At 36.8% G+C, this 15,333-nt stretch overlaps 1 protein-coding gene across 1 annotated transcript in view; it reads left to right on the plus strand.

Moving 5' to 3' along the window:
* The window catches only part of SOX6 (SRY-box transcription factor 6), a 259,381-nt gene that overhangs the window by 20,152 nt on the left and 223,896 nt on the right, over positions 1 to 15,333 (plus strand). The window contains exon 2 of the mRNA XM_084207918.1: positions 11,296 to 11,539. Coding sequence (XP_084064044.1) covers positions 11,300 to 11,539 — 240 coding nt within the window. The 5' untranslated portion in view covers positions 11,296 to 11,299. The remainder of the gene's footprint in view (positions 1 to 11,295; positions 11,540 to 15,333) is intronic.

Here is a 15,333-nt window from a genome sequence, read left to right on the forward strand (position 1 = left end):
TACCCACTAAACCTGCCTGCAAATCAGCGTGTATGTAATGTGTTTATCATGTTCTGTATGGCACTGCCTTTGAAATTGTTAACAGAGCCCTCCACAAATGTCCATGAGAAAATGAAACTGTTCAAATCTGGGTTTTGAAGTAATAGTCTGCACATATTATGCACTGTTTACTTGTCTATTATAAATTATTACCAATAAACATAAGTGGGGAACGGTTACAAAATATAGCCCTGAGCAAAAAAAAAAATGACACTGTTTGAAAAGACAAGACTTCCTTACAAATGCAGATCGTGTGTTTTATCCTTAATATATAGGAAAAAATGGGTCAGAGATGAAAACCACAATAAGGCGCCGTATATTTCAATGGCAAACATGCTACATCACAAGTTATAAAAGGATATCTCAGCCTTTTAGCTAAAATCACTTGCAGGGGATCGAACTGGATATGCAGGGTAATGGTAAAAAAATATTTGAAATCACTGACAATATTTTAAGTTTGCATTTTAGACCAGTGGTCTTTTTACTTTCTAATTATTTGGAAACAACTTCATCTGAGCCTTTGTGTGCTGGCTTCTGTTTTCTTTTGTACTCTGATAGTTGTTCTTCATTATGTTCTTTAACACATTTAAAATTACTGACACTGAACTTTGAACACTCAGAAATGTGGAGCAATTCCGAGCCTGAGCACTCTTCACCTTTACCCTTATGATTGATTTTGCTATGCATGTTTCCTTCTCAGAGAGCAGATGCTGTATTCTATAACCTTCCCTGGAAGTGGGATAGTGGAGGGTCCCCAATTCCTGCAGATTATTTCTTTTTAACAATTTTGCGGTGCGTTACAGAACTGAAACCAAAAGACAGGGAGTGTTTGCAGTTGGCTTTGCAACTGATGCAGTTTCAGAGTGCTGCATGCAGGGACTGCTGCTGCTTGATCTCTTCAAGCTGAATAGTGAAGTGCTGTAAGTTTCTCCTGTGATGATTACTTTTTCATGTTGTCTGATTCTTTTTAGCGCCTAGTCCTTAGATACCTTAGTGAATTCCTTCGAAAATACAGAACTTTATTTGGGAATCTGCTTAGTATTACACAATTTATTTTTAAAACTAAATAACAGCTAAAATATTTGATGTTAAGTATGTCATGCTAAGACTTTGAATAACAATGTCTTATAATTTCAGGCTTTTTTTAAAGGCAGTTAAAACTGGTAGATATTTCACCTGTGAAGCTGTGAAAGGATAGGAGGTTCAAAGTCTCAATAAATTGAACTTTAAATTGTTTGCACTTAATAGCAGCTGATTACCTTAATTAATAGAGGAGAGAATGTTTTGTTGTACTTTATTTGATTTCGTAGAGTGTTGTAATTATTTATCTTTTTTCTTCATATTTTTGTAGTGAAGGTAATTAAAATAAAAAGAAAAGCAGCCCAAGCTGTGGAGAGTTTGGGAGGAGTAAGAGAGATGTTACCACCCTTGTTCTTGGCCACACTGCCCATCAAATAAGGGTATTTCTCAAATATTTCCTGAGTAGATTTAGCTAGGCATGTAATATTTTTCTGAACAGAATGCTGCTTCAAACTACCCTCTCCTTTCTTCCAGCAGTAGCTGCAGCTCTCTGGTGAATGAGGTGGCTCCTGCAGGGGTCTGTAAACACATTTTGGGGTTCCCATTGTGCACACAGGTAGTGATCATATCGTACAGACCTTGGTTCAAAACAAAGCAATATTGTGCACAGTGCTGCCTTCTAAAAGCCTGATTGTAAGGACCCTGAGCAAAAGTCAGAACTTCCCAAAGTTGCAGAAAAATGGGCATTGTGTCTAGTTCTGTTCAATCTGACCAAAATACTTGGGCCTTTAAAATAGTTTTGGGGTACTGCAACCTTCCTTTCTTCGTTTGTTCCTGCTGGTGCTGTTGTGTGACTGAGTGCAGGACACAAGAGCAACCATCAAAGGCCAAAGCCTGGGAGCAGGCTGCTCTTGGAAAATCCAGCTTTTCTGTGTTGCACCTGAGCTCCTGTGGATGAGGCACCTGAGACAAGGCACTGCAGGAATCCCTGGTTGGATATGTGGAGCTGCATCTTATCCTCTTCTGCAAGGCTAACAATGTGTTTAAGTAGTCCTTGTGCCTGCTTTATCCAAAGGGCTAGAATTATATCTGGCTCTGGTGCAGCTGTGCAGGGTGGGAAAAAAGCTCCTTGACCATTACTGCCATTCCTTAATAGTCCTTCAGAGAAAAACTGATGTCAAAGACTGAGTCTTGGCTTTGCTCTTTTCTCTTTTCTAAATTACCCATAGCTGGGGAAACCTTAAAGAGTATGTGAAGGTGATGTGCATTTTCACCAAGAAATGTGCATGAACTTTGTGTGTGTGTTAGTAGTGAATGGAATGTCAACATAGGAGAGATAATCCATTATATCACCCTACAGTGCGAATTTTTCAAGAAGAGTTTAAGTTTCGTTTTGCTCCTGTGAACCAGATGAAAATAGTTTTCCATGTATATATCCTACCTAGGACACTCTTTTGTAGTTTATAGGATGCCCAGAGCTACTGTAGATATAAAACAATCTCTAGTTATTAGATCTCTGCATCACCAAAATGCAAATTTCACTCCTGAATATGTAGGCCACTAGCTGAATAACCTCAAGAAATATATGGTGAAAATGCTATTTTTCATGTATTCAGATTACCTCCTTCAAAGGTTTTCCTCAGTTTTTAATATCCTGAAAGTCCCAGTTCTGAGGCAGACTGCAGTTCAAACTTCATTTTCAGTTCTTAGAGTGAAGTCATTTAAATAAACAAATAAAAGTGGCACGTCATATGGAGCTTGTGCCAAAGTACGCCGTGTGCCAGTTAGAATTAATTTTTATGAAACCTCACATATATGAGTTTATAGCAACAACAATACAGATATGCATGCTCGTCCCTAGCAGCAAATCTGCTGACCTATGCAGTACTTTAAATGTGTACAAGTAAAATCCCAGCACGGTTCCGACCTGTGTTTACTTTTAGTGTTTCATGAAACACCTTCTTTTGCTGTTTTTTCTATTTTACAAATAAATCTTATTGCTAAATTAACTAGGATATTTGATAGTGAGAATAAAATCTCTCATCTGAATCTCTCATATTTTTTTTTTTCGTGTGTGTGTGAATAGCCAGATGGAAGTGTTTACCCTTTAGAGAATTTTAGATCTGATTTTTTTGTTACATTTTGTTTCTTCCTGGTAATTGTGTTGGCACTTTGCTGATCTCAAGTTGTGTGTTATTACAATGGAAGGTGACAATTTGATTGTCTTCAGTTGGAGAAACAAGCAATTTTATATTCACTGAGCTGTCAGGTAACAGTACTTCACAATACTAAGAGCTCCTGGCAATGTGGTTTGGCACCTATATTTAAGTGCTTTGATGCTTGCATAACCTCTACTGAATCAGAAATGTTTTGCCTGCTAGAAATGTTTTTAGGCTTGTAGTGTAAGGTTTTTATTAAAAGGAAAAATCTGTAACTGAGCTGCAGAGCCATTGTTTTGTGTTACACGGAGGTTCTAATTTGGTGCTTTAGTGCAACAGGCTACAGGTGAGCCTGAAACTGATACTTCATTTCTCTGTCTGCTGAGCTGTTTGGTTTGACTTAGAGCTGAGAACTAAAAATATGGAAAGGAGGGAGTAGGAAATGGGAGGTGGGGGGGAAAGAAGTCTGGCTGTATTGATATTTCTGTTCTGAAATAGCAGAGAGATGGCTTGTGACCTTTCACACCTGTAGGATGGAAAATTAACTGTTTAACTCATCACATGGAATTTGAGGCAACTCCTGAAAATGTACCATAGGAGGGAAATAATATAAGAATACTGTATCTTACCATTGGAGCATGTTTCTAGCGGAGCCTTGAAAGGATTTAATGAACCTATCAGAAACTTATGCCCACCAGGTCTAAGTGTGATCAGGAAGATTTTTAGTTATTAGAACAACTTCTTAAGTGGCTTTTCAAGGGAGGAAAAAAAAAAGTATTTTTGTCTTCTGTGTAAAGTCTCAAAGTCTAAACATGCTAAAATAAGTTTTTCTTATTTTAGTATTTTTAGGCATCCTTTATCAAAGCCATTTATATAATCATTAAGATAAACAATTAAGTAATTCTGATCCATAAAAATATGTGGACTAGTGCTTATTTATAGCAGGCATTGTTTTCTAATTTTATTGTTAAGGATTGCTTTCATTTATATTGTATTTTCTCTTACTTGCTGCCTAGAAAAACAAATCCTAATAAGTTGCTGATGGATAAATTCTTGGCACGCTCACTCTTGTTCCCATAATTATTGGTAAAGATAGCTGGAAGTCAGTACTGCCTTTTTTTTTTTTTTCTTTTTCCAACAGTAAGAAATTGGATATCCAGAGACACATGGCCCAGTCATAGGACTTTAAAGGCAGCCATCAGTGAGAAGCTAATACCAACCAATTAAACAGAGGTGGTTACGTGATGTAACATTATCAGGAGAAACAATTCATGAGTCAAAGCATTCCAGGGCATATGAGCTCCAGTCCAAAGAACAGTCTCAAGCTGTTTAAATAATGTGACAGCAATATTGTCAGCTAAATATAAACTATAGAAAACATTAACTACTGTGACTGAAGATGAGCACATCCCAGGTGCCAAATGACTATTCTTTCACTGCTCTTTTACAGCGTTCAATGTGGGTTTGTTCACCTTAGGCATTTTCAGTGAAAGCTTCTGGTAGGGGTTAAAGAGAGTGGAGAATTTAGCCTGCTAAAAAGATAGGTTGTGATTTTGGCATTTATGACTTCAAACAGACATTTTGGGTTTTCACTGAAAAGTCCAGATGGGTTGTGAGGCTGTTTTGGTGGGTCCATTTTGATGCTTTCAACAACTTGATGAAGAGACAAGAGCTCATTCAGTAACCCAAGTAGTTCACCATGACTGCATGGCTGGGAAGGTCACTCTTATGGCAGAACATAAGAAAATGACTTTCCAAAAAGTTCCAAGATGCTGTTTTTTTTTTCCCTCACGTTCTATTTTTTTTTTTTTAAAGGAGAAGAAATACCATAAAAGTTCTTCCCTCTGAGCTTTGAGGAAGTCTGAATCTGAAGTCAAACTTGGTGATTTGGATTCGTATCTATTAGCAGAAGGGTAATTTGCCTGGATTGGAAAAACAAATGCAAGAATAGCTGAGTGTGTATCTTGGAAGCCGTGGGTGTATTGCTTAGCTTGATGCTTATTTCAGCCAGAGATTTGGGTGCTCAGTTAACATTTTAGCTGTCATTTCTTGAATCACATTTGCTTCCACTCCCCCTCCCGCCCTTTTATTTCCAAGGTGGTTCCTGCAATTACCATAAACTCTCTAATCTTGCAATGCTGTTTATGATCTATATGTAACGAATTCATGTAGAATTCCTGCAAAATGAAGCCAAGGAAGAGCTTGGGAGGGAGTTGAGTTGATTGGCCTGAGGCCTTGCTGTGACTCAGAGCCAGGAACAGAAACAGAGATTCTCTCCCATCGCAGCCTTCTCAAGCTATTCGGGCTTTGTGCAGAGGGATTTATGTTGAGGTGTGGGGCCCCAGGAGTACAAAATCTTTTACTAACTGTTCAATTGTGTTCCTAATTCTCCTTGAAAAGAGAGACGAGATTTCATAATTTTAGGAAGTAGCTGTTTATTCTAAGATGGCATCGAGATTACAGCATTTGCTTTACAGTGTGTTATGTTGCTGGGTTCTGCCTGCACAACATTATTTTACAGGGCAGAACTGCAAAATATTTTGGCTATTGCCAAAACACATTCATTTTTCTTTAAGCCTATCTGAGCCATAATGCATCTAATATACCCCAAAGCTAAGTGACAATTTGTGAGGGAGGGACCTGTAACAATGTTTAAAATTATGAGAGGAGCATGCACATTTTAAAACTTGGGAAGGGATAAGATGCTGTGGCTGATTTTTTTTTTTTTTAATTTTTTTAGTTATGAACACCAGGTTAGCATAAAAGTTTAGAAGGAAATACTTAAAAGGTTATGAGTACTTCTAAAAATGGCTTCTTTTAATTTATTTAGTTCTGGAGTCACCAAAGCACTTAGACATGTGCTTAACTTTTTGAAACCGAGTAGTCCAATTTGAAATTAGTGGACTGCTTGCATACTTACAGTTAATCATGCACTTAAGTACTTTAATCTGGCACTTTGGGGAAAAGGAATGGAGACTGTTCATAAAAGCTCTGTAAGCGAATATATTTCTAATCTAATCTGATTCCAATCTACTGTTGGAGCTGTAGACCTGGGTTATGTCTCTGCTGCAGTCACTAAAGCAGGATGAATTAGTCCATCTGAGCACCATGCTACTGTAGTTGGAGAGCTATCAGAAGCAAGCTTGTTTAAAATTAGTTTGGATATCTGAGCATTACAAAGCAGTCATTTATGTGGCTGCAGTGTAGACATGCCTTTAGGTTTATGAATGCTTTGTGAGGGTGGAGCAGAGCAGAAGCGAGAGTCCCCAGCCAACTATAAGTCTGCTTTGTCATATATCTGTTGTTATTGCTCAGTTTATATGTTTTTGGAACAGTGTCTGGGCCATTGCATTGTTGTTATCTGTTGTTACACTTTGTGGCTTGATTCTGAAATGTCTGGCAGCTGAAACTCCAGGTCTTGCCTTAATTTCTACTGTAACATTTAATCATTTGAGCAGTCAACATGGATGGGAGATTTTTCAGGCTTTGGAAACCTTTCATGTAAGGACTACCAGCTAATTGTTTTGAAAAGGAGGATATAAATTTTTTGAAGAATTTGAGCAAAACCTTAGATCAAAAAAAAAGTATTAACATTTGCATTTAGAAAGGTATAACACAATGGATGTAGGAAAAAAGAAAAACCATTGTTTTATCAATCTGACTGGCTGTCTTCTTTAAGGCAGAGAGAATTTCTTCTCTGGTTTAAAATAAAAAAATCTGATCATAGCTATAGCAAATGAAGCTGTTTGGGATGGCATTTAGATTTTTGTAGGTAAAAAAACCTGTAGCAGTTCAATTTTAGCTTTTCTATCTGAGGCTGACTGAAGTTGGGGTCCAATCCTTCAGGTTTACTGACCTTTTGGTAAATGATCACATTTTGTTTATGTCTCAAATTCAAAATGAGGTAGAATTTATTCTAGAGTTGGAAAATATGGATCAAGATTTTTTCAGTTCTCAGACTTGAGTAGGTGATAGGACTTCAGATAATTAGGGCCTTTTTCAACCTTTTCTCATACCCATTAGATATATTTTCCACCTTTAGTGATTGCTGTGTTCAGCTAATCTGTCAATTTAACCAAAGCAACAATTTCACAATGTAGTTTTCTTTCTGATTGTGTGCTGTGTAATCAATATACTGATATAATGTGAGTGTAATTTCCTCTCTTATTTTATCTCCACTGCACAGTATTATAAATAAACAGCTAAAAAAGAAAAAAGAAAGAAAAGCACCAAACAAATCTGTTGCATCTTCTTTTAAGATTGTACCACTGTAGACACTTGTTCTAGTAAAGTAGAATTGGACCCACTTGATTGCATTTAAATTTTTCATGCTTCAGCAGTTTGTCTGGGAGCACAGTAAAGAAAACCCCCCGAGCGAGGATAGTTTAGAATAATAGAACTTGATTTTGTGTATTATAGCGGCACCATTTGCGCTGCTGTAGTTAGGGTTGTGTCAGCACTTCCATTATAAACCCCTGTTTGCAGGGGTTAGAACTAGGGAGATATTTTTTATCAGAAACTTTTTTTTTTCTTTTTTTTAAATCATTCCAGTGAATTTAATTGATAATAGCAGAAAAAAATAAAATAAATTATAATGGAAATTAGTAAATTTCTGATAAGTTTTACAAGCCTTATTTATTATGAATATTGATTTTTTTTTTCTCCTCTCAGCAGGGATTTTAGCAAATGCACTTTGAATATTTTAAATATAAAATTGGGAAGTTGTTATGGCTTAAAATTTGACTGCTATTCATGCTCATATTTTAACATTGAAATATTTTAACACAACATACTGCTCTATGGCTTAATTTTATCATAAACATAAACTACTCAACTGGGCCAGAGTCTTCTCCACTGGAATTGAATGAGACCTTGGAGTTATTGACTGAACTCTGCCTTTTGACCTGATGGAATCATGTGTTCAGAATTCTCCCAAATTGCTGATAACACCCATCTGCAGAGTTTAAATTTGCTCTGCTTTCCTGATTGCAAACCCAGGCATAACTGGACACCCTCAAGAAAGCCACGTAAAAATGAACCATATTCACTGAGTTAATGATTGTGCTGGCGAAAGAATGTGGAGGGCTTAATCTAACAGGTCCCTGCACATCTGTCCCTTTAAACCCAATGTTTTTAATCTAACAACCAAAAAGTTACCATTAAACCTAGTTGTTTTAACAAAGCTTCGGAGAAAATAGAAGTGAAACACACCCCTAAAAATTATGCCACGAGAAAAGCAAGTGCCTGGGAGGCCTGCCTGAGCCTGTCTTCCCTTCCAGGCTCCAAGACTATAGGTGACTGACTAAAGTGCAGCGTGGAAGGTGTCTGTCCATAATGCAGCAGTGGGGAGAAGTGGTGGGTGGAGCTAGGAAGCGCTTGAACCCTACCCTTGGTCTGTTCTTTTACTCCAGTGCAGAAAAAAGTTGCTGGGCATGGCTTGAGATTATGAGTCAATGGGACCTTTTTAAATTTTATTTTTAGTGTTAACAAAGTCCCTTTTCTCTGTGTAATCAACTTCACAGCAATTGAATGGAGATTTTTATTGAATTGTGTTTAAAACATCACGAATGAGAGGAAAGTATATTAGTGTACGTGTCAAGGAAAAAAATGCTTCCCTTACAGTGCATTACCAGTAGATAGCTTTGCTGAATGGTCACTTGGGGAAACACCAAAAGCCTGTTTATGAAATAGAGGTGAAGCCTTTCTAGACTAATTATATTCAGCATGTAATTTCTAAACTTCAGTCTGAATTTTGATTTTCAATTAACATTCCCAATTTGAAGATAATTTTCTATTTAATGTAATTGCAGGAAATAATTTATTGGCTGATTAAGACTGAGGGCCCAGCCTTCCTTAAGAAAACAGTCCCTAACAAACCAGCCTTTAAAGCCAACTCGTAGCTTTGGACAGATTCAGCCTATTTTTGCAGCTGCAGAGTTGTGTTTAATTAGGATTGTGCAGTATTATTCATTGGTGCAGTTTGTAGTTGAAATTATTCTTAAGAGACATTTTCATTTCTAGTTTTGTGTCATGATTAATTTATGGTGAAGAAACAGCCATAGCTCTTGCTTTACACAGAAGCTCGTTCAGTATGAAACAGGAATGAGATCTGTTGAGAAGGTGAAAGAAAGGAAAAACCTTTATTGTGACTTTCGGTTTTCATGTCGGGTTTTCAAATTACGCAAAGCATGACTTATATTTTCATGTGAGTGATTGCATTAATGTGACTACTTTAATGAGGAAAGGGAAAGCAACCTTTTATTTTATCTTGGATCATAGCAATTATGAGCCAGAACCTTTTGAAGTACACACGATAATGCCGGTTGCTGAACTCTTGGCATGTTCTCTGTAGCATCAACACAAATTCTTTAGCATAGGAAGAATGCAATGCACGGTTTAAATTCCTCGGTTCTGCTTGTTGGCAACACTCATGTTAGACTCCCACTTACACTTAGGCTTCCCTAAAGAAAACACAAACCCTTTTTCCCCCACCAGTATCGAGTTTAAGAGGCAGGATTATCTCTATTTACAGAATAGTTATTCTAAATAGGTATCAGTGTTTTAATATGTTTCAGAGCACTTCAAAGCTTGTAATACTTTCATATTGAACTGTACATAATTAGATTAGTTGATCCTATATTAATTTTTTTTTCACTGTAGGATACTAAATCTGAACTCCCTCATTAATTGTGAGAAATTTAGCATTAGCTGTTAAATCCTATGTGAAACAGAGGCTGCTACATAAAAACTACTGTTTAAATTGGAATTAACTTAATTATTTTTCTTTGCACTTGATATTTCCTTCACTGTAATATTCATGAAAGCATGTGACAGATTTGTAAATTTAACTGTTAGTCTCAGATTTCCAGACCCTTTAATCAGTATTTATTTGTCTGTAGAAACAGTACTAGCAAGTTAATGATTTGCTAATTTGAAAAATGCTCATGTGGTTTCCTATGTTAACTGATTTGTGCATTTTTAAAGAAATGGTATGAAATCAATTATTGTTAAAAAGCAATTAAGGTGAAGATCTTATTCCTTAGTTTCTGAGCAATTTTGGTGTCAAGGTTACTCTGAAGTTACTAAGACCTGGGAAAATAAGTAATATATTTTAGCTGTCCCTTTTCAGGTTTATTAATGATTGTTTTAACAGTTGCAGTTAATCTTACTAGAAATTCTAAATGACAGTGTTTTCAGATTTTAAGTTGAAGTCAGTAACATTTTCATCTAAGTGCAGAAACTGTGGCGAAAGCTGTGTGTGCATATGAGATGGTAGTAAGAGGCCATTATTAGGAAAAGGCATTTAACATAAATCAGTGCATTTATTCATTGCACTTTTAAGTAATTCAAAGTATTTTGATACAGCTATATCCTGTACTTCATGTCTAATATGAAAAGAAACATAATGATTTTAGGTTTTTAGTTTGAACTGTAAAATGTTACTAAGGCATTATCCATCCATTTGACAAATCTTTTAGATTTAGAATACTTTGCACATGAGCTTCTCAAAACACTTTCTGAAAGGTAAAACTGAGCAAAATTTAACCGACTAAAAGCAGTACAGCTTTAAACAGCAAAAAGACTCATTTAGCAGAATTTGAAATGGATTTAAAATTTATTTTCATATATGTAGAAAGCATCTTCTGCTTGTAAGGAATGAGATCAGGTAAGCATGATGAGGTCTCTCCTTTAAAGGTTTGTTTGTAAGCTACAGGTTGCTCATGGGAGTAAGAGGTTAAAGAATTGAGCTCATACAGAATCAACATGAAAACACCAATAAAATCACTATTTTCTTATGGCTGAAGAAAATTATATTGTTTGACAAGTATAAATGTGTAGAATGATGTCACATAACTCAACCCTGCCCCTGTCTAGGCATCAAGGAGTACTTTTCCTCAGGGTTTTGGGTCCAGATCCCCAAGCCTGTGATTTTAAGAATACTTCTGTTGACTGCAGGTGATTGATTTGCTACTGTTCTGGGCAGGTGTGATGCACTTAGAGGACCATTTTGAGCTTGATTTTTTTTTTGTAACTGAGCACCAATGTTTTCTTTTTGTCTCCTTCTCTTGTCTTGCAGAAGAATGTCTTCCAAGCAGGCTACCTCTCCATTTGCATGTGCAGCTGATGGAGAGGAAACAATGACCCAGGACTTAGCATCACGAGACAAGGAGGAGGGCAACAGTGATCAGCATGCGGCCCCTCATCTGCCTCTACACAACGTCATGCACAACAAACCTCACTCTGAGGAGCTACCCACCCTGGTCACCACCATCCAGCAGGACCCCGAGTGGGATGGAGTAATGTCAGCCCAACACAGAATGGTGAGTTTGGCCATCCCCACAGGGGCTTTCCAAATTTAGCGCTGCAGGAGATTGCTCGCTGCCCTTTGGGGACGCACGTGCAGGTGTAAAGCTTTTTAAATGTTAAACCGTCAACAGTAGATCAACATCGTATGGTGTAATTGTAAATTACAATTGTATAATTTACTTAAGTATACAGGTCTATTTGAATGAGGTCATTTGATGAGTTCACCTTCTGAAAGGAAATGCATCTATTTATCATGTTTTCATTCATGCCTTGATTTATGTCATAACCTTTCTAGCTCATATATTCAAGCATTAATTTCTGACAGGAGGATGTAGCTCACAACTGTTTGTCATCTGCAAAGTGTTGTGCTGAAGGAAGAAACTTTAATGTATTTTTTTTTTACTCATCTTTCAGAAATAGGACCTACCAAATCTAGAATATTATATCTTTACACAGCAGCAAAGAAGCTGGCATTTTAGGTGACACAAGCATCCTACTGTGCTTTTAGGAAATTACAACTTTTTGTGGAAGGGAAAGGTGCTTATGAGTAGGTAGATCACCACTTAGTATACAGGTGATGTTGGAAATCATCAGAATTATTATCCCTATTCTCTTCAGCAGCCTAAATATAATTTATTTAGTGGTTGTAGCTCTTCTCTGAATCCCCAAAACTCTGCAATAAATGGGCAGGCTGAATGGGCAGAGCATCTTAGTCAATTTATTTTCCTTGCATGTGCTCCTCAGAAACAGAATTAGGGTATGTGGAGCAGCCAGGTGTTCTGTAAATTTAGAACATCATAATTCCAGACTCTCTGAAAAGTGACTTTCAAGAACCTAAATTCAGACAGTTAGCTTAAAAAGAATGATCTGCATTTTCATAAAATTTCTTCTCAGTTTCTATTAAATACCTAAGCAGATTTTTTTCAGCAAATCTTTTTTTTTTTTTTTCAGTAAAAATCAGCAGATTTTAGTAACGTTAAACACAATTGCAGAATTTTTTTTTAGTACCAGTAACAATAATGGATTAATTTCAAATTTGACTAGATATAATAATTCTAATGCATTAATCAACAGAGATACCAGAGTTCTTTGTGCATATTATCATGTCTCGAGTTAGTTAAATAATAGCACTACAATAAGATTTTTGTTAGTATAGTGGTTTTCTTTTTTTTTTCCTCCTAAAATCCAATTCATTCAAGAGATCAAACCAAACCAGAAAAATGCTATCTAATCTATAATGCACATTTTAACCCAGTGCAGAACTTTCTGTCAGGCCTAAAATATTCTTAGGTATTTGGGTGACTGTCACAAGGAAGGCAAAACTTCCACTACAAAATCACTTTAAAGATAAATGATTATAGATTAGTGATTTGGAAAGGTAGGTTGTAAGTTGTATTTATGGCTTATATTCAGAATTTTGGACTGAGAGTCACTCTTATGCCCAAGTTCTGCGGTAAGGGCATTAGAAGAATTTTAACTTCCGTATTATCAGGAGGACAAGCTGCATGCAGACTAGAAAGGACTGATCCAGTTTGTTGATGGAAAAAGTTAATCTGTGAATTCATCAGCTACTTCTCCATTCATTCAGAGAGGCAGGTGCACTCTTGAAATTTTGATATTAGGACACCAGTATCATAGATAAAATTACTCTGTGTCCTAGAGAGAAAGGAACTCCTGGATTCCAGCAGTCCTTCCATTTTTTTTTTTTTTTTTTGGTTCGGCCTGTTCCTTGGACCTGGAGTGAGGTGAAATGCTTGGCCACAGTGTGATCATTTGTGCTCATATTGCTCTGGAGGGGTTTGCAGTCCCAGTGGCAGAGAGCAATCTGTGTTTCCTTTCCTCATGCTGCACTGTCATGTCAACACCGGCTGTACCTCTGGACAGGCACGAATCACTGCACAGCATCTCATGTTTCAGAACAGGTGCATAAACTTTGCTTGAGGGACTTAGCACTCTGGTTTTCCTATCTCCTTTTTCCAGTAAATATTCCATGTAGATGAATGTCCTGAAAATCATTAGCAGTTTCCACAAGTCCCTAGGCTTAAATCTGGTGGTGGATATATGTCAGACTTATTTCACAAGCTCTCAGCTAAGCCAAATGGATCTTTTTTTCTTCCCAGCTCAGAGCTGGGTCTAATTTACAAGGCTTGGCTACCAGTGAAGGCTGAAATTCTAAGACGTGTTTTTTGGTTGCAATTAAAAGAGCTCTAAATGTACAGAGCAAGGTCCAAGTGTATTTACAGTTAGGTGACTTAGCTTGTGAGATCACAACAGTGAAGTGGGGAAAATTTTTTTCCCTCCTTGAGGGACTCTCATTTAAGTACCTTGATTTTTCATTATTTTTTTTCCTCACTTAAATATGTTCTTTATGAGCAAACTTTTAAGCCTATGTTCATTGCAGAGAGTTTCTCTGAAGTATCTCAGTCAAGCAGACATTTATATTGGTAAGAAAGAATTTAGAGGGGCCTGCAACTATCCTGATGAAAACATGTTCATACTCCTTAGAGGGAGGAGAGACATTTCTTTCCAGAAAGACAAATTCCAGAAGGTGAGTTGGGCAATTCTGAGATAGGTGCTGTGGCAGTGGCCGCTTTTTTACTTAATAAACCCAAATTCCCAGAAGGTAAGCACTTTCTGACCTTTCCCAGACGGATCCTTTAGAAGCAGATTTGAAGAAGCACCTGTTCATAGCATTTACTTTGAAAGTAAAGACAGTAGTGCTGTCATTAAAATGCATCAATAATGTGTGTTGTCTGCTTAAAAGATAGTAAATTCAAAGAATGCTGTGTCGACATATGGGGAGGAAAAATTTCTCTTTTATCTGGTATCTAATTAAGAGCACAATCCTGCATCCTTTCTGTCCTTAAAACTACTAAGGAGTTCACTGGAATTTGAAAGAGCACACAGTATGCATCATAATTTGCTACGAGGGCTGTACAGATCTCAAGTTTAGAGAAGATACTGTAGGAGGGAAATTTTAGTGAAAAAAAATTGCGTTTTTACCCAACATTTATGGTACGCAGCACTTTCTGTAATGTTAGATACCTTTAAACCACATTGTTCGTTATCAGAAAAAAACCACACTGGCTAGAAATGTTTTCAAACTTTCACTCCCTTTTGATATCAGGCATTGCTTTCCACTGAGTCCTTTGTGTATTCTGAATGTCTGGAAGCCAAAATATTTTGTTTTAACTCCTACTCTATAGTATTTCCCAGCTGTGTACTTATATGGTGTAATAAAAGGATTTAACAAATGGGAAATAGCAGCTGCATTTGGAAATTCCCTTTGTGCTCCCTTTTCATTTGACAGATTCAGCAATGTGTAACAACTGTAACGTCAGACCTGTAATGACTTATACTGCCAGTATCATTTCACCAGCCAATTTGATGTTACAGTGGGGGGAAGGTAAAGCAACCCAAAGATTTCTGTAAATTCATATTACTGAGCTGAAAAGATTATACTTATGTTTCTAACTGTAACTTACTATAAAAATACCTGGATCTTTGGGTATTTATTGCTGATTGTAGCCCTACTAGAAAATAAAATCTATTTCAGGCTAAGGCCATATCTATCAGTTGTGGTAAACTGTAGGGAAGAGGGCAAAGTGGTACTAAGATAATGGTGAAAGTATTCTGCCTTGTCCAATGAGACAGTGAGAAGCAGGCAAGAAAACAGTCAAATTTTTAGATTGCATCCAAAATCTGTCTCTGTTAAGGCAACAGAGAGGTTGAGCAGGAAAGGCCAAAAATATTTAATTTTTCTAAATTTAATAGTAATTGAGTTGTTGTATCCCAGTAATGTATTTAT

The sequence above is a fragment of the Fringilla coelebs genome (genome assembly GCF_963513975.1).
Source record: "Fringilla coelebs genome assembly, chromosome: 6".
Lineage (NCBI taxonomy): Eukaryota > Metazoa > Chordata > Aves > Passeriformes > Fringillidae > Fringilla > Fringilla coelebs.